Here is an 18,450-nt window from a genome sequence, read left to right as displayed (position 1 = left end):
CTGACACTGCAGCAACAAAGCTTCCCGAGAAAGATCCAAAGTCTCCTGAGATATTTGTGATTAACTTCCCAAGAACCTGTCTTCCCCATGAAGGTTATTCAAGTGATCTTATCACATGGCCATAAAACTTCAGGTCATCAAATGGTGTCATGCACCACTCACGTGCCTCTGGCCCTAATAGTCACTGATAAAGTCCCCTCCTGGTGCGCCCCAGTGGTCCTGCAGATCAGCCCCTCAGGAGTGGCTGGTGCCCAGGGTGCACCCCTGGGTAACTGAATGCAGAGCAGGACCCTGGCCTAGCAGGTGAAAGAAGCTCCCTGCTAAATGGTCCCAGCATGTGGGGGTTAACATGCATTCCTCTGGACTCCAGATCTCTCTATAAACCCATACATACTTTTTTTTCTTGGAGAAGAAAGTGATAAATTCCTAGAATCAGAACTGTGAGTCAGTGTTTTCGTTTTCTTCAGATAAATACCCAGGAGTGGGTTTGCTGGATCATATGGTAGTTCTATTTTTAATGTTTTGAGGAACCTTCATACTGTTCTCCACAGTGGCTGCACCAACTTATGATCCCACCAACGATGCCCACGAGTTCCCTTTTCTCCAAGTCCTCACCATCGCTTGTTATTTCCTGTCTTTTTGATAATAGCCATTCTCATAGGTGTGATAGCTCACTGTGGTTTTGATTTGCAATTCTCTGATGATGTGACGTTGAACATCTTTTCATGTACCTGCAAGCCATCTGTATATCCCCTTTGAAAAAATGCCTGTTCAGACATCCTCTGCCAGTTGAGTTGTTTGGTTTTTCTGTTGTTGAATTAAATGAGTTCTTTATATATTTTGGATATTAACCCTTTATCAGATATATGATTTGAAGATATTTTCTCCCATCCCATACGTTACCTTTTCTTTTTGTTTATGGTTTTTCTTTACTGTGCAGAAGCTTTTTTAGTTTGACTTGTTTATTTTTGCTTTTGGTGTCAAATCCAAAAAATTGTTGCCAAGACTTATGTTAAAGAGCTTACCACCTGTTTCTTCTAGGAGTTTGATGGTTTCAGGTCTTACAGTCAGGTATTTAATCCATTTTGAGTTAATTTTTGTATGTGGTGTAAGATGTGTGCATGCTAAGTCACTTCAGTTGTGTCCAACTCTTTGCGACCCTATGGACCATAGCCTGCCAGGCTCCTCTATCCATGGAATTCTCCAGGCAAGAATACTGGAATGGTTTGCCATTTCTTTTTCCAAAGGATTGTCCCATCCCAGGGGTCGAGCCTGCTTCTCTTATCTACTGCATTGGCGGGCAGCTTCTTTACCACTACTGCCACCTGGGATAGTGGTACAATTTAATTCTTTTACATATGGTTGTCTAGTCTTCTCAGTGTCTTTTATTGAACATAAATATATTTTTGAAGATAATATTTCTTCATGATTCAATCTTGGAAGATTGTATGTTTCTAGGCATTTATTCATTTCTTTTAGGTTGTCCAATTTGTTGGCATACAATTGTCTATAGTACTCTCTCGATCCTTTGTATTTCTGTAGAATCAGTAGTAACTTCTTCATTTCTGATTTTATTTGATTCCTCTCCCTTTTTTTGTTGGTCAGTCTAGCTAAAGATTTATCAATTTTGTTTATATTTTCAAAGAGCCGGCTCTTGGTTTCATTGACCTTTTATGTTGTCTTTTTAGTTTCTATTTCATTTATTTCTGCTCTGGTCTTTGTTATCTCCTTCCTTCTATTAACTTTAGGCTTCATTTGTCCTTCTTCTTGTTCCTTGAGGTATAAAGTAAGGTTGTATATTTGAGAGTTTTTGTGTTTTTTGAGGTAGGTGTTTATCACAATGAACTTCTCTCTTAGAAGTGCTTTTGCTGAATCCCATGAGTTTCGGTATGGTGTATTTCATTTTCATTCATTTCAAAGTATTTTTTATTTCTCCATTGACCCATTGGTTGCACAATACATGTTGTTAAATCTCCACATATTTGTGAATTTTCCAGTTTTCTTGTAATTGATTTCTAGCTTCATACCAGTGTGGTCAGAAAAGATACTTGATATGATTTCAGTCTTCTTGTTAAGGCTTGTTTTGCTGCCTAACACATGATCTATAATTGGAGAACATTCCATGTACACTTGAGACTTGAGAAGAATGTCTTTTCTGTGACTTTTGGATTGAATATTTGGCTTAGACAAGTCTTTTAAATGTATTTGTGTTTTCAAAATTACATTAATTACTAATGTTGTCAAAGGAACATGAGTATTTAAAGAGTCAAATACATCTGTGATTTATGACAAAAAGAAGAAAACTCAACCATCTTCTTTTCTACCTCAGTTCCTGTTCCCCAGTTTAACTATTTTATCTGTTTTATTGTATTTACCACTGTATTTTCAAAAATTGTTTTCCCTCTTAGAACTGCTTTTGCTGATTCCCATGAGTTTTGATATGTTGTATTTCATTTTCATTCATCTCAAAGTATTTTTTAGAATTTCTCTTTGAATTTCTTCATTGATCCATTTGTTGTGCAATATATGTTGCATAGTGTCCTTTAAAATTTAAAAATAGAACTATATACGATCCAGCAATCCACTCCTAGGCATATATCTGGACAAAACAGAAACACTAATTTGGAAAGATACACGCACCCCAGTGTACATAGCAGCACTTTACAATAGCCAAGACATAGGAACAACCCAAGTGCCCATCAACAGACGATTGTGATTTTGCTGGGAAGAAGAGGGACCTCAGTCCTTGTCTTCTTTGAAGGAAGAATTTAGCAGAGATTAAGACTGTGAAACAAAAATAAAGCATTTATTAGAAGCAAAGTATGTGTGGAAGAAAACACAGGGGAACTCAGAGTGAGTTGTGTGTCAATAGGAGAGAGTTAAGTCTCTTACATCCGGGCAGTCTTTGGGTTGCCTCTGACACCATCTTGTCTGTGCCCATCTTTGGTCTGACTCAGGGTCCTCCCCAGTGTGTGTGCGTCTCTCAGCCAAGATCAGTTCAAACATGAAGGTTTCTGGGAGGTTGTCAGGACAAATTATGGGCTGGTGTCTCCTCCCTCCCTTTTTCTCTCCCCTGGACTGAGGACCTTCTCTGCCAGTGTGTCAGGCAGGGAAATCCTCTTAACCACAAGAATTAGAAGAATGTGGTTGCTTTGGCTTTTACGCAATCAAGGCCCTGATGATACCTTCTATCTCCAAGTATCAGCCAGGAGACTGGTTGGAGCTGTTCAACCTGGGGCCCCATCTATGTCCTGCCTCAGTTGGATTAAAAGAATGTGATATATATATATCTAATATGTGTGTGTATGTGTGTGTGTGTATACATACATATAGAGAGAGATGTGTGTGTGTGTGTGTGTGTGTGTGTGTGTGTGTGTGTGTAATGGAATATTACTTGGGCATAAAAAGTAAGTAGTGCCATTTGCAGCACATGGATGAACCTAGAAAGTGTTATGTTTAGTGAAATAAGTCAGACAGAAAGAAAGGAAAATACTATTTGATATCACCTATATGTGGAATCTAAAAAATAATACAAATGAATGTATATGTAGAACATAAACAAACACACAGATACAGAAAACAAATTTGTGGTTACCAAAGAGGAAAGGGAAGTGGGAAGGGACCAATTAGGGGCATGGAATTAACAGATACTAACTATATATAAAGTAGATAAGCAACAAGGGTTCACTGTATAGCACAGGGAATTATACACATTATCTTGTAATAATCTGTAATAGAGTATAATCCACGAAAAGACTATTACTATGCTGTACACCTGAAACTCTTGTTCACAATACATAATATATTCAGTTCAGTTCAGTTCAGTCGCTCAGTCATGTCCGACTCTTTGCGACCCCATGAATCCCAGCACGCCAGGCTTCCCTGTCCATCACCAACTCCCGGAGTTTGCTCAGACTCACGTCCATCGAGTCAGTGATGTCATCCAGCCATCTCATCCTCTGTCGTCCCCTTCTCCTCCTGCCCCCAATCCCTCCCAGCATCAGAGTCTTTTCCAATGAGTCAACTCTTCGCATGAGGTGGCCAAAGTACTGGAGTTTCAGCTTTAGCATCATTCCTTCCAAAGAAATCCCAGGGTTGATCTCCTTCAGAATGGACTGGTTGGATCTCCTTGCAGTCCAAGGGACTCTCAAGAGTCTTCTCCAACACCACAGTTCAAAAGCATCAATTCTTCAGTGCTCAGCCTTCTTCACAGTCCAACTCTCACATCCATACGTGACCACAGGAAAAACCATAGCCTTGACTAGATGGACCTTTGTTGGCAAAGTAATGTCTCTGCTTTTGAATATGCTATCTAGGTTGGTCATAACTTTCCTTCCAAGGAGTAAGCGTCTTTTAATTTCATGTCTTCAGTCACCATATTGTAAATCAACACACCCCAATTCAAAAGGAGAAGAATTGAAGGTGGCAGTGCGCCACCGTGATATGATGTTAAAAGTTCTAGCAGAGTGACTAAGGGCAGATGAGCAGGTTAGGCCAATCCTGCCTTTCTCTTGGCTAAAGCGACCTGTGAAATTCTCTCCCGCTTGGGAAGGGCAGCATTCTTGACTCCTGAAAGATAGGATAAACATCAAGCTTTATTTAAGATATAAACTTCAAAACAGACAAGAATGTTTGGGCAAAATTTGGTTGCTTATAGTGACATTAAATACAATAAATTTGAGGACACCCAAAGGAAAGATGAGACGTTCATCCACTCATTAAACATTGCCTGAGTGCCTTCTTGATGCCAGGTGCTGGGCTGGGCATTTCTGGGAACCTGCCCTTCAGTCTAGCCTCCAGGCAGTGACAAAGGAGTTCCCCATGAAACAGGGAGAATTGCCAAAGATCCCAAGAAACTTGAAAACAGTGAAACCAACATTTCTGGTGAAAGGTCAGACATGCCTGGGTGAAACTGATTTCTGTATCCATTTTAGAAGCAAGGAGTTCTACATCCGTATTTAAAGAAAAAAAAAAATTCAACCTGGAATAAACAGTGTCATGATAAGGGAAGCCTGGGAGCTTCGCCAGCCTAGAGGAGGTGTTTGATGCAGCCTAGCTGTCAGAGAGGTGTCTTCGTCTAGGAAGAAGAGACCCTCCAGCTGAGACCTAAAAAGTGAATTGGGCACAGTGGGAAAAGAGGAGTGCAGGGCTGGTACTCCGGGCAGAGGTGAACTCAGCTGTGAGATGGAAGGGCAAGCAGAATGCGCCTGCGCCCAGCCCTTGCGGAGCTCGTGACCAGTGGGGAAGACAGATCTGTCACCAGTGATACCCAGGATTGATCAGGGCTGGGATGTAGGAGCCCAAGGAGCTGAGGATGCCCAGAGGGGTCTTAGTCCTGAAAAAGGAAGCACCTGAGACACACCTTGAAGAACAACTAGGAGTTAGCAGGCATTTCAACAAAGTCAAAAGACGTTTCTTTGAAAAGGTTAATACTACTCAAGGGGAAAGACATAAAGTTCCATTAAAAGGGATGAAAGACGAAAGATGAATTCAGATCCTAACTCTAGGATGACAAGAGTATATCATGATCAACTATAGCCCCCAAATTTGGCAATGTAGAGGAAATGGACAGTTTCCTTGAAAAATACAATTAACAATGTTGACACAAGAAAAAAATAGAAACTCTGAATAGCCCTATATCTGTTAGAGACTTTGAATCTATAATTTAAAACCTTCCCCTTAAAGAAAATCACAGGCCCAGATGGCTTCAGTGATAAATTCTTCCAAACATTTAAGAAAGAAATGAGGTCATTACCCAAACTCTTCTAAATAATAGAGAATGTGGAACACTTCCTTATTCATTTTATGAGTCGAATGAGATACTGATAACCACAACCTAACGAGGTCGTTATAAGAAAGAAAAATTTTAGGCCAAGATCCTTCTAAACATGGATTCAGATATTCTGAACAAAAATGTTAGCAAGTAGAATCCAGCACTGTATAAGAAAGATAATACTTTATAACCTAGTGGGATTTATTCCAAGACTACAAGGTTGGGTCTAGCATTTGAAAAGCAGTCAAATATGTGGGGTCCCAGTTTTGGACAGTCTGTTCTTTCCCAGTTCTCTATTTGTCCTTGTTCCAGTACTGTCTTGTCTTAATTACTTTAGCTTTGTAGTTAGTCTTGAAATCTGATTGTGTAAATCTTCCAACTTTGATCTTCTTTAAAATTTTCTATTCTTAGGACATCTGCATTTCCTGTGAATTTTAGGGTCAGCTTGCCCCTAACAACGAAATACTTCATTAAGATGTGTGTTGGATTGTCTGGGTTATGCAATGCCCTGTGATTCAGCAGTTTCATTCCTGGGAAAGCTTGCTACTGTAGGCTCTCTGAGTGCCCATCCGTGGGGTGTGGGTGAATGAACTGTTCAGTCAACACACTGGATGAGCTGAACGCATGGCAACACCATGGATCTCACATATTGCTAAACAAAAGAAGTCAGAACAGAAAGAGTAACAGTGCTCTATCACGAGGAAGACAGACTAGGATTTCAGGGAGCTTTCATCTATCATGAGCGGTCAGAATAGTGATCTTAGGAGTAGCGACTGGAAGAAGGCTTGAGGGTGGGAGCCGTTTGGAGTGTGAGAATGTCCTAGATCTTGACCTAGATGATGCTTACATATTACAAAACTATGCAGCTCTTGGGGGAGAATGGGTACATGTGTATGTATGGCTGAGTCCCTTCACTGTTCACCTGAAATCATCACAACATTGTTTGTTAATCAGCTATACCCCAGTACAAAATAAAGATTAAAAAAAAATTCTCTAGCTCTACAGTTAACATTTGTATACTTTGTGTAAGTTATATTTCACTAAAAAGGGAAAAAAAGAATGGATGGGGGTGGTCACTGGAGAGAAAGTTATTTACATAACTCAACTGTATCATCACTGTGCACCAGCCCCAGCCAAATGGAAAATGGAGTTTAAAATACCATGAGTAATAATGGCAAAACTATTAGTACCTAGGAATAAATAAAATTAGAGAAGTGCAAGGCTGGCCGAAAGAATGCGAGGCTAAGTGGAGAGAGAGACCATACTCACGGATTGAAAGACTCAGTGTTGGGAAGATATCACTATCCTAAACATTGTCTGGAGATTTGGGGATCCAACCAAAGTCTAGGACAGTGGCTTTCAGCCTTTTGCCCATGTTCCAGTCGCACACACAGTCATATAGTCCCACACAAAACAAGAATAAAAGTTTTGTGAAACAGTCCGTGCCCTGAGTTCATGAGATTGGCTTGGATGTTTTGTATTTTTTGTTGTTGTTGTTATATTGATGAGCTTGGTTTTTTGTTTTTGTTGTTTTAGTTCCACATGTAAATGAGATCATTGGGTATCTGTCTTTCTCTGACCAACTAGGGTAATGCCTCCAAGTCCATCTAATATTTTTTATTATGTTGCAGGAAGGGGTACCCCTTCCAGGGCCCGAGAGTGTGCTCTGTTCTAACACCTAGAAATGCGTTGTCTGAGGAGAAACACGTGCTGACAAAGCAAAAGACTTCATTGGGAAGGGGCACCTGGGTGGAGAGCAGAAGGGTAAGGGAACCAGGAGGACTGCTCTGCCACGTGGCTCGAGGTCTCAGGTTTTACGGTGATGGGGTTAGTTTCCCTGTTGCTCTGACCAATCATTCTGACTCAGGCTCCTCCCTGGTGGTTCGTGCATCACTTAGCCAAGATGGATTCCAGCGTGAGGGTTTCTGAGAGGTTGGCAGGATATATCATCTCCTCCCTCCTCCACTGGCTTCCCAGGTGGCGCTAGTGGTAAAGAACCTGCCTGCTAATGCAGGAGGCATAAGCAGCTAGGATTCAGTCCCTGGGTTGGGAATCCCTGGAGGAGGGCATGGCAACTCCCTGTAGCATTCTTGCCTGGAGAATCCCATGGACAGAGGAGTCTGGCGGGCTACAGTCCATGGGGCTGCCAAGGGTCAGACACGACTGAAGTGACTTAGCACTCACCTCCTCCCTGGGCTCCCCCTGAATTCTGGGCTAATTTTACAGGACATGCTGTGGGCAGGCGTATCCTCTCTCCTTTGGTCCCTTCTGAATTCTCCAGGTTAGCATTTGCAGGCAGGACCTCATTCCTTATCAGGACCTCCTATTGCAACACAGGTCATGCAAGTGGTTATCATCATACCTGACCAGGGTCAGTCACCAGTTCCCTAAAAATTACATTCTTGCTTATATTTTTAATGATAGTTTGTGCAACCACACCGGCCTCATGACCCACTTATGGGATGAGATATGCAGTTTGAGAACTGTCATGCAAGAGAAGGTCAAGTCATCCTAGAAAGTCATCGTCCAGCTGAGAGCAAACTGACGTGCTCCGTGGAGTAAGAGTAGAGAAGCTGGCTGACCTGATCCTGAGGACACATCAAGGCACCGAGGCCCCTCTGCCAGGCGGCCCCCACCCTCACACAGCCCATCACAGGGGCTCCTTTCTAGCGTAGTCATGTCACACCGAACAGTGTCTCCATGATTGGTGCCTTGTATGTGCCATTTATTTTCATTTTTCTGACTTACCTGATGCACAGAGTGCAAGGGACTGTACTATAGCCCCTGAACAGCCAGTGTTTTAAACCTTGATCTTGAGAAAGAATGGTCTGACCTAGGGAGATTGCGGGGTGTGAAGTGGAAAGGGGAAGAGGGCTTGCTGGCTTCCTCCTCAGCCATGTTGGGAGCCAAGGGAGATGGTGAGAAGAGTGTAAATATAAGAATAAAATATATATTACAAATCACTTGTAGGAATGGGGAGCAGAGGGGTCAGGGAAAGACGAGGTGCTCATCTCTTATGGTGTGGCTGGGGGACCAATAGGAACTACAAAAGATATCATTTCTATTGTGTTAGGAATACAACATTTTCAAACACCTGGAGCATCCTTTCTTTGAAGTATTACCGAAATCCACATACTCTTGTGATTTGGTGCCTGCCGTTGCCCGGTTTATAAGGAAAAAAAAAAAGAGCAAGTTCTTCTTTTACAGTCAAATTTTATGTTGTCCCTTTTTGTCCTTGAAATTATACTTACAGTTTCATTCCCCGAAGAATTCTAATGAATGATGTATCAGCAACCAAAATATGTACAGAAATTCAAATTTGAATCTGTTTAATTTCCTATGTAAGGTTCTAAATGTTAAAATATTTTCTTCTGGTTTGAATTGCCTTTAAAATTATTGGTCCAAAAAATAAAATTATTAGTCCACAATTAATTAAAACCTTTTATGTGTTCTACATTTTCTGGATAATTATTATACATTAAAAGTAAAATGAGAGGAAGGAAAATGAATCTCCAGATAAGTCAGAAAACAGGACATCACCCCCAATAATCCCAAGTGTCCTTGGATGAATGTTAACTGTCTTATGAGTGAGTCAGGGTTCAGCATCCATTCTGCCTTGTTTCTAAGACTCAAACGCTGAGAATCTTCCTTCACAAAGAAACAGCTAGGCAAGGAAGTTTTTTGTTCCAGCAGCATCAGTCAGCTGTGAGCTTCTTCCAGGATATGTGCCCAGAACCTTACTGTGAGGAGCTCCATCTTCAGAGTCGATGAAGATCTAGGCTGGGAGCCAGACTTGCAGAGGCTCGGGCACCCTGTGCTCACAGTCGCTTAGCATCCATTCCCACATTTCAGCTGCCCTTTCTTTGGATCCAGGAGGTGCCCCCCACACCACCACCGCTGCATTTGGGGAAGATCTGGAAAGGGTTCTGCCTCTCTCAAGTGGGTGGGGTGATGGTACCCAGGGAGGTGGCTTGAGAGACAAGCAGAAGGAGCTAAGCTTTCAGCAGTTGACCCTTTCTTTACACCTCCTGGGACTTTGAGCCCTGGGAGCTCCTAGTGACCTTCCAGGAGCTTGGTCCCCAGTCTCAGAACCTCCCCTCTGGGGCACAGTTTCTCATTCCTGGCCCCTTGCCAGAATCTTCTGGGAGATTTAAAGGATGCCCTCAGGGTCACCCCAAGAGGGGTGACTTGGTGTTCCTCAGACCAGGCCAGGGGCAGGGTCTTCTTTAAAGCACCCGCCTGGTGATTTTGGCTGCTGTGTCCCCAATTCTCTGACCTGGACACCAAGGCGTGGAGGGGCGGGGGTGGCAGGGGGCCCTGAACGCACAACCTGACCCCTCTCTTCCCCCGCAGTGTACCACTGGGTGGAGATGCGGACCAAGATGCGCATCATGGGCTTCCGGGGCACGGTCATTAAGCCGCTGAACGAGGAGGCGGCCGCCGAGCTGGGCGCCGAGCTGCTGGGCGAGGCCACCATCTTCATCGTGGGCGGCAGTTGCCTGGTGCTGGAGTACTGGCGCCACCAGGCGCAGCAGCGGCGCAAGGAGGAGGAGCAGCGCGCCGCCTGGGACGCGATGCGGGATGAGGTGGGCCACCTGGCGCTGGCGCTCGAGGCCCTGCAGACGCAGGTGCAGGCAGCGCCGCCAAAGGGTGACCTGGAGGAGCTGCAGGCGCAGATGCGAGAGGTGCGCGCCCAGCTGGGCGCCGGGGACCCGCCGTCCACCCCCGGGGCCGCGTCCACGTCCCAGGCAGCATCCTCACCCAAGAAGTAGGAGCTTGCTGAAGCCTGAACTTGGACGTGGCCTTTTGTGCCCTGATGTGGCCTTCTCCCTGCGTTACCCTTGCCTGTGCTGGCCCAGGGGAAACCACCAGGATGTGGATGGATGGGACTTGGCTTAGGTCACCCTGCTGTGACCAGTGGCCAGCAGGTGAAGCGTTACGTGGCCCCTCCAGCCTCTGACTCAGGTGGTGCAGTCAGCAGTACTCACCCCTCCCGCCCACTCCAAACCGCACAGACCCAGGGCCCAGCCAGCAGGACAGCAGGCTCACTCCTGTGGCAGAAGACCTGGAACCGGACTTGAGCCAGATCAACCTGTCAGCCCCCCGTTTACGGTGATCAGTGTTACGTTTCCCTGGGACGCTCATCCTTGACATCAGAATACCTCCTTCCCTTTGTCAGGTGGCGCCGGCCATTGTGAGGAAATGCAGTGTCTTTCAATGTGCTTCTGCCTCCCTCACCTTCTAAGGTGGGCTCTCTGGCCATCACTCCTCTCTTTGAGGGGAAGACACAGGGGATCTTGGCTTACAGTTGATCCGTCAAATATTATATCTTTCCCCTTAACCTGATCCATGGTCTCTTCCCCCGAGACACTCAAATGGAATTTTCCAACAGAACCAACCGCCACCCCCTTCCTTTGGTCTAGGGCACAACCCACTGGAATGGCTGGGCAGGGTCTTCTAGCAGTGCCCTACCACTCCCACTTCTGGGAGTCCTGCAAATTCGGTCCTGCAGATGGCTAGTCTGGCCTGTCTTGCAGCCTCAGCCCCCTGGTTACCTGTCCTCAGAGTCCTAGGCCTTTCCTGATGTGTCCTTTCCTGCCTTCCCACTGTCATCTTCAGTGGCATCGCTCAGGGTACTGCCTGCCATGGATTAGATGACCACATCCCCATGTCCCATCAGATCTGTAGATCTGTGTGCTCTTGCCCTCCTCTCATGGGGCTCTGGTCCAGCAGACCCTCTTCACGCAGCATTACCCTCCTGCCTCCAATCCCCAACTCACACCTCCATCCCACTGGGCTTGGCTACCAGTTGGTCTTACCTCTGTTATTAGTTTCCAGGACTTCCATAACAAATTACCACAAACTCGGTGGCTTAAAGCAACAGTTTAGGGACTTCCCTAGTGGTCCAGGGATTAACTCTGCGCTTCTAGTACAGGGGGCGCAGGTTCAGTCCTTGGTTGGGGAACTAAGATCCCACATGCTGCAGGGCGGCCAAAACAAACCAAAAAAAAAACACCCCACAACCACAGGAGTTGTGGAGGTCAGAGATCTGAAACCAGGGTGTTCACAGATCTCCCTCCTTCCACAGGCTCTAGGGGAGGACGCTTTCTTGCCTCTTCAGCTTCTGTGCCCTCAGGCATCCCTTGGCTTGTGGCCACATGTCCCCAGCCTCTGCCTCCATCTTCCCATGGCCTTCTCTTCCTCCCTGTCTCTTGTGAAGACTCCTGTCATTGGGTTTAGGGCTCACCCTAAATCAAGGATGGTTTCACGTCAAGATCCTTGACTTAATTACATCAAAGATTCTTTGCACATAAGCTCCCATAACTTCCTGGGTGAGGCAGCCCAGGAGTACTTTGGGACTCCTGCCAACCCCGTGGGACATTTGGGGAAGCACAAGGGTGAGAGGAACAGTCCAGGAACCATACTTCACAACGTGGCTTCTCTTCCAAGAGTCACCTCTGAAGCGGGAGGGGTCTGGGCCCCACCAGTCAGCATTCTGTCTTTCAGGCTGTCGCTGTTTAGTCGCTAAGTCATATCCGAGTCTTGTGACCGCATGGACCGTAGCCCACCAGGCTCCTCTGTCCACGGGCTTTTCCAGGCAAGAATACTGGAATGGGTTGCCATTTCCTTCTCCAGGGAATCTTCCTGACCCAGGGATCAAACCTGTGTCTCCTGCATTGGCAGGCGGATTCTTTACTACTGAGCCACCTGGGAAGCCCCTTTCAGGCTGTAGATGTTGCTTACTTAAAGGAGCCCTGGAGTGAGGAAGTCAGCTGAAGGATGTGTTTGAGAATCATGAGCTGATCTCCAAAACGGGTACAAGGCTTATTGAAATTAGGAGAGAAGTGAGAAGAAAGATGAGAGGGAGGTGGACTACTCGGGGAGGGGGCAGAGATCTCTACACAATAGCGAAAGCAGGGGGTGCAGTTCTCTATCAACAGCCCCCCATTGCACTCAGGATCTTAGCATTTGACGAATGAGGTGAGACCCATTCCACATCTGTTTCCCAGCAGCTGCAGGTGGGGTGGGAGGGGCCAGCTTTCTCTCCTTCCTCCCTCACCTACCCTCCCCAGGGGGGTGAAAACCACATGGACACAAGACCCACCCAGATAGGAAACCAAGAAACGGGTTCTGAGACAGCATCTTAATTCCTTCTAGAAGAGCCTCCACTGATACAGAGGGAGCTAAGGAGGTGGGCCCAGGTAGGGATACTTTTTAAATTGGAAGTGACTTGAGTGGGTTAAATGATGAAGGCAAGAGACAGAGCTGCCACAGGATGATGGAGTGGTTGACTGAGCCAGGTGAGCCAGCTCAGTACCTGTTTCCATGGTTACCTCTGGTGGGGGTGGGTCCACTCTGGCACTGACACATCTCTGGATCAGGGTTTCTGGAGGCCAGGGACTGTAACTGCCCCCCACATCACATCAGTGTCAGTGACATCAATGTCAGTGACCTCTCTTGTCAGTTAGATGTGGTCATTATCAGAGTGGTGGTGGTGGTTTAGTTGCTAAGTCATGTCCGACTCTTGCAACCCCATGGGCTGTAGCCTGCTAGGCTCTTCTCTTCATGGGATTCTCTAGGCAAGAATACTGGAGTGGGTTGCCATTTCCTTCTTCAGGAGATCTTCCTGACCCAGGAATCGAATCCGGGTCTCCTGCACTGCAGGCAGATCTTTACCAACTGAGCTACAAGGGAAGCCTCTGGTGGAGTTAATTATTGAATTCCAGTTAGGCGCAGGACACTGTTCTAAGTGCTTCATATAGTTGGCATAACATTATTTTCTTGGTTTCCTTGATGAGGAAACTGAGGCACAGAGAGGGAACGTCAACCACCCAGGGTCACACAGGAGGGGAAGAAGCAGACGTGGGATGAGAAGACGGGCAGTCTGGGTTGGAGCTCCTACCCCCTGCGCCTGATACAGTGCTGCTCTCGCATCTCGGACTCAGAACTCAGCCCTGACGCATACTCAAGTGCGGCGAGACGTGGGATGTAGCCGCTTCACCCACTGTGTGCGGGTGGGGTCAGTGCATGTGAGGGGAAAGAATCCCCCCAAAACGTACAAGACCAGAGGATGGCTCATCGCTCTGGTTTCCTGCTAGCTAAAATTTTGTATCTATTTGTGACTTGGGAAAAGGGGTTAGAATAAATTTGTAATTCAAATTGGCTGTCTTCAAGTTGGTGTATTTTTTTCCCCACATTTAAAAATCCCTGTTAACCTTAGAAAAACTGTCCTTCGTTTATTCTTTCATTCAAAGAACTGTCACCGAGGGAATTGCCTGGAGGTCCAGTGGTTCGGACTCTGCGCATCCACTGCATGGGGCAGGAGCTTGATCCCTGGGTGTTGCCCCGCCTGACCAACAAACAAACAAAAAACTGTCACCAAGGCGCCCACCATGTTCCTCACTGTGTTCTGTGCAGGGCTGGTGACCCAGCTGTGAAGGAGACAGTCCCAACCCTACCCCCAGGGGGCTTACAGTCCAGTATTTCTCTTCCAGTGTTATCTGCCCTGTGGTTATTTGGGAAGGAGGGACTCCTCCTCCTGAGGAGGGCTGTTAGCCATCAGAAGCAAATTCTTCAACAGTGGCTCACAAAAGCCTCATCCGGTGTTCCGAGGACTCTGCCTCTGTCATCTCCTGGCAGGCCCTGTTGGCCCCCATGTTGATTTCCCCGTTGGGCAGGCCCTTGCCTGGGGAGAGCCACCCCAGGAGAAAATGGACTTCCTGAAGCCCCCACCTGACCCACTGGCCCATCGCTGAGCTGGCCACTGTGATGCTGTGGGGCCAGGCTGGGGTCCCCCAGCCCCTATAGGCAGAAGGAGAGGAGAAACATGTCCAGAGGAGGGTGGAGAGGGCACCATCTACCCGCTTACTGGACAAATGTTTACTTCGCTCCTGGCCCCGTTCTATCTAGCAGCTGGGAGGCAGCCAGGAACTAGACAAGGTTGCCGTTACCACGGAGCCACCAGCTAGTGCAAGGACAGTAAAGGAAAAAAACTAGGGTCTTCCCTGGTGGCTCAGTGGTAAAGAATCCACCTTCCAATGCAGGGGAATGTGGGTTTGATCCCTGGGGGTGGGGTGGGGACTAAGATCCCACATGTCTTGGGGCAATTAAGCCCTCGAGCCACGACTACTGAGCCCATGTTCCACAGCTAGAGAGCTGTGCACCGCAACGAAGACCCAGCACAGCCAAAAACAGGAAGGAAGAAAGAAGAAAAACTAATCTGGGTCTGGGTGATGGGGGCTGAGAAGAAAGAGTTCAGGAGTAATGGAGATGGGGGTGTAGATCAGCTGGTCAGGGAGGAGATGCGAGGAGCCCTGTTGGCAGCTGCCAGAGTGAGAAAGGGTTAGCAGGCCCTGCAACAGTGGGGGGGTCTGCCTCTTCCTGGACCTGCAAGAGGCTCTGCTATGAGAACAGGGCTGGGGTCAGCGGACTAAGGGCCTGGCGCTGCCTGTCTTTGGGAATAAAGATTTATTGGAATCCAGCCACGCTCATTTGTTTGTGTCTTTTTATGGCTGCTTTTGCATGGCAATGAGAGTTGAGTCATTTGTGAAAAATACCATTTTGCCTTCAAAGATGCAAATATTTACTATTTGGCCCTTTACATAAAAAGAGTTTACTGACCCCTGGAACAGAGTAAGCAAGGGAAGAAGGACGGGCAAAGGGCTCCAGAGGACAAAGGCTGGCCCCCTTGCCTCAGTTGGCACAACTCTGGAGGGGCCAACCAGCTCCGACACGCCCATCAGGTCAGCTCTTACGCCCCCCTGCCTGGGCCTGCATCCATCACGTCCCCACCCACGGGAACTACTTCCTGGAGATGCCGCAATAACCCTGCCATTCTCAGATTGCAGAGTCTCCATCTCAATCTACAGCAGCAAGGTGAAATAAGACCTATGTTTTATATAATCCACCATATATATGTATAATAATTCACAACTCACCCTCCGTGTTGGATATACATTGTGTAATTCCTGCATTATGTGACATAGTATATAATGGAATATAAAAACATTTTATGTAATATGTCACATAACATCATATATGTTGTGTGTGTTGTGTGTGTGTAAAATTTATCATTGCAATGAACATTTCAGTAATTTACCCTTAATATGTGCTATGTAGTCTGATATCGCCTGTTTTATTGTGTTGCATTTAGAAAAACTACAGATGAATATGTATCATATACCTAATATGTATCATAAACATAAAATCCATCGTATCATAAAACACATGTATGTTAATATCATGTGTTATATAAGGTGGAGTGCTGAAGAATTAATGCTTTTGAACTGTGGTGCTGGAGAAGACTCCTGAGAGTCCCTTGGACAGCAAGGAGATCAAACCAGTCAATTTTAAGGGAAATCAACCTTTAATATTCACTGAAAGGACTGACGCTTAAGCTGAAACTCCAGTATTTTGGTCATCTGATGGGAACAGCTGACTCATTGGAAAAGTCCCTGATGCTGGGAAAGATTGAGGGCAGAAAGAGAAGAGGGCGTCAGAGGATGGGATGGCTGGATGGCATCTCCGAAGCAATGGACCTGAAGCTTGAGCAAACTTTGGGAGATGGTGATGGACAGGGAGGCCTGGCATGCTGCAGTCCATGGGGTCGCAAAGAGTTGGACGTGACTGGGTGACGGAATGACAACAATGTTAATATCATACATACCTTGTTAGAACAAAATTTTGCTAAACAATAATTGCCCTTACTGGTGTGTGATGAACTCTGTTACTTTCTATTCACTTTTTTTTAAGGAAAGCATACACATAGGTATGGATTACACTAACCTCCATAAAGCAGGCTGCCTTTGGCCATGGTGAAGACTTTGGCTTTTACTGTGGGGTGAGCAGGAGCCAAGGGAGGGCTCTGAGTGGAGGAGGATGTGAGCTGGCTTAGTTTTAACGGGAGCCCGGTACACATTATGAGCGCGGGGCAAAACTGGAAGCTGCCAGCACAGTGAAGAGGCGACTGTGATTGTCCAGGCCGTGGAGACAGTGGGGGTAGGGAGAAGTGGGATTCTGGGCAGATTAATATTTCAAAGGTAGAGCAGACAGAATGTGCTCAGGGATGGGAGATGGCGAGTCACTGATGGCTTCAAGGTTTTTGCTCTGTGTACCGAGAAGGGACATGTTGGTGCTGAGGGGCTGAGGCTGCAGGAGAACCAGTGTGAGGAGATGTGGATAGCCTTCCCCTTCCCCACCCCACGGTCGTCTCAGATCTGGGTGCCCTCTGGAAGGCTTCAGTTTTTCTGAATTGTAGCTGGTGGGGGCTGATCCTGGGTGCTCTCCTCACACCGTGTAACTGACATTGTTTATCTCCAGGTTCCTCCATCAGGGGACTCTCCTGGGGTCCATTTGGGACACCCTGGAGGAAGGAGGCAACTGGAGGTGGCGGGCTTGGACTTGGGACTCTGATCTTAGGGCTCTCCTCACCCCTGGAATAGCAGTGCTCAGGCCAGGCTCCCCAGAAGCGCCTCCACCAAGTCAGGGCTCATATGGACCTGGTTTGGGGGGTGCATGAGCGCAGTGGGCTGTCTCACTCAGGGGTCACATCCCTGTACCTCGATATTTATATTTGGAAATTGCAGTCTCTTCCTAAAGTTTGGCCACTTCAGAGAGACCAAAGTTCCCTCCCTAAAAGGATTCTTGTTTCTGGTGGTGGTGGGGGGACACGTTGGCAAGAACCCTTTTGGGAGTGGTCTGGCCACGACACATCTACTAAAGATCTCCCTTTGTGGGCACGAGTGCTGTCCCCCTCTTCCCTCTTGTGACAGTCAGGGATCTGCCCACGCCTCTGTGGCCAGCATGAGCGTTTCCTCAGGAAGATGCCCAGAGCTGAAAAAAGCAAATACCCTTAAAGACATTTATGCTGGGCTGTGTGCTCAGTCACTCAGGCGTGTCTGACTCTTTGCGATCCCATGGACTGTAGCCTGCCAGGCTCCCTTCTCCATGGAATTCTCCAGGCAAGAATACTGGAGTGGGTTGCCATGCCCTCCTCCAGGGGATTTTCCCAACCCCGGGATCAAACCCAGGTCTCCCGCGTTGCTGGTGGATTCTTTACCAACTGAGCCACCAGGGAAGCCAAAGACATTTATAGTTAATCTAAAAATGCCTCATAGGGACTTCCCTGGTGGTCCAGTAGTTAGCACTTTGCGCTTCCACTTCAGGGGGCATGGGTTCAATCCCTGTTTGGGAAACTTAAGATCCTGCAGGCTGTGTGGCACGGCCAAAAAAGGAATGCCCCCAAAATCTCAGTGAAGTGTTGGAGGAACTGTCGACACTTGCAAGGATCAAACTAAAAAAAATTTCAACCCACACAAGTGCATGGTGGAATTTCATTATTCTTTTAATTCGCACTTTCTTGTTTTAACCCGTAGGATGAACATCTTTTCCGCCGCTTATTGGACATTTATACCGCTTTTGAAAGATGCCTCTTTTCATTGTCTGTGAATTAATGTTCATTTCTGGCATGTTTTGTCCTGCTGAAGTTGTTTCGTTTTAAAGTAACCAAATCTATGAGACTTTTTCCTTTCAGGCACTTGTTGTGATTGTTTGTTTCTGTGTTTATTTGAGAAGGGCTTCTCTACCCTAAGAGTTTATATCTTCACCGTCTCCCTTCTTCTCGTATTTGTGTTAATGTTGCCTTTGTGCTTGTCGTTCCCTGAACTTGTGTTGCGTTG

The 18,450-nt window shown here is 46.6% G+C and overlaps 1 protein-coding gene across 2 annotated transcripts in view; it reads left to right on the top strand.

Annotated features, from left to right (window-relative positions):
* OPA3 (outer mitochondrial membrane lipid metabolism regulator OPA3) overlaps positions 1-18,450 on the top strand; it is a 69,051-nt gene that overhangs the window by 23,860 nt on the left and 26,741 nt on the right. The window contains exon 2 of one of the 2 annotated variants that reach the window (XM_061388674.1): positions 10,127-13,933. The exons of the other annotated variant lie outside the window; for it this stretch is intronic. Coding sequence (XP_061244658.1) covers positions 10,127-10,545 — 419 coding nt within the window. The 3' untranslated portion in view covers positions 10,546-13,933. Of the gene's footprint in view, positions 1-10,126; positions 13,934-18,450 lie in introns of those variants that run through there. 2 annotated transcript variants of the gene reach the window in all.

The sequence above is a fragment of the Bos javanicus genome, chromosome 18 (genome assembly GCF_032452875.1).
Source record: "Bos javanicus breed banteng chromosome 18, ARS-OSU_banteng_1.0, whole genome shotgun sequence".
Classification (NCBI taxonomy): Eukaryota; Metazoa; Chordata; class Mammalia; order Artiodactyla; family Bovidae; genus Bos; species Bos javanicus.
This window is presented reverse-complemented; position numbering and strand designations above follow the sequence as displayed.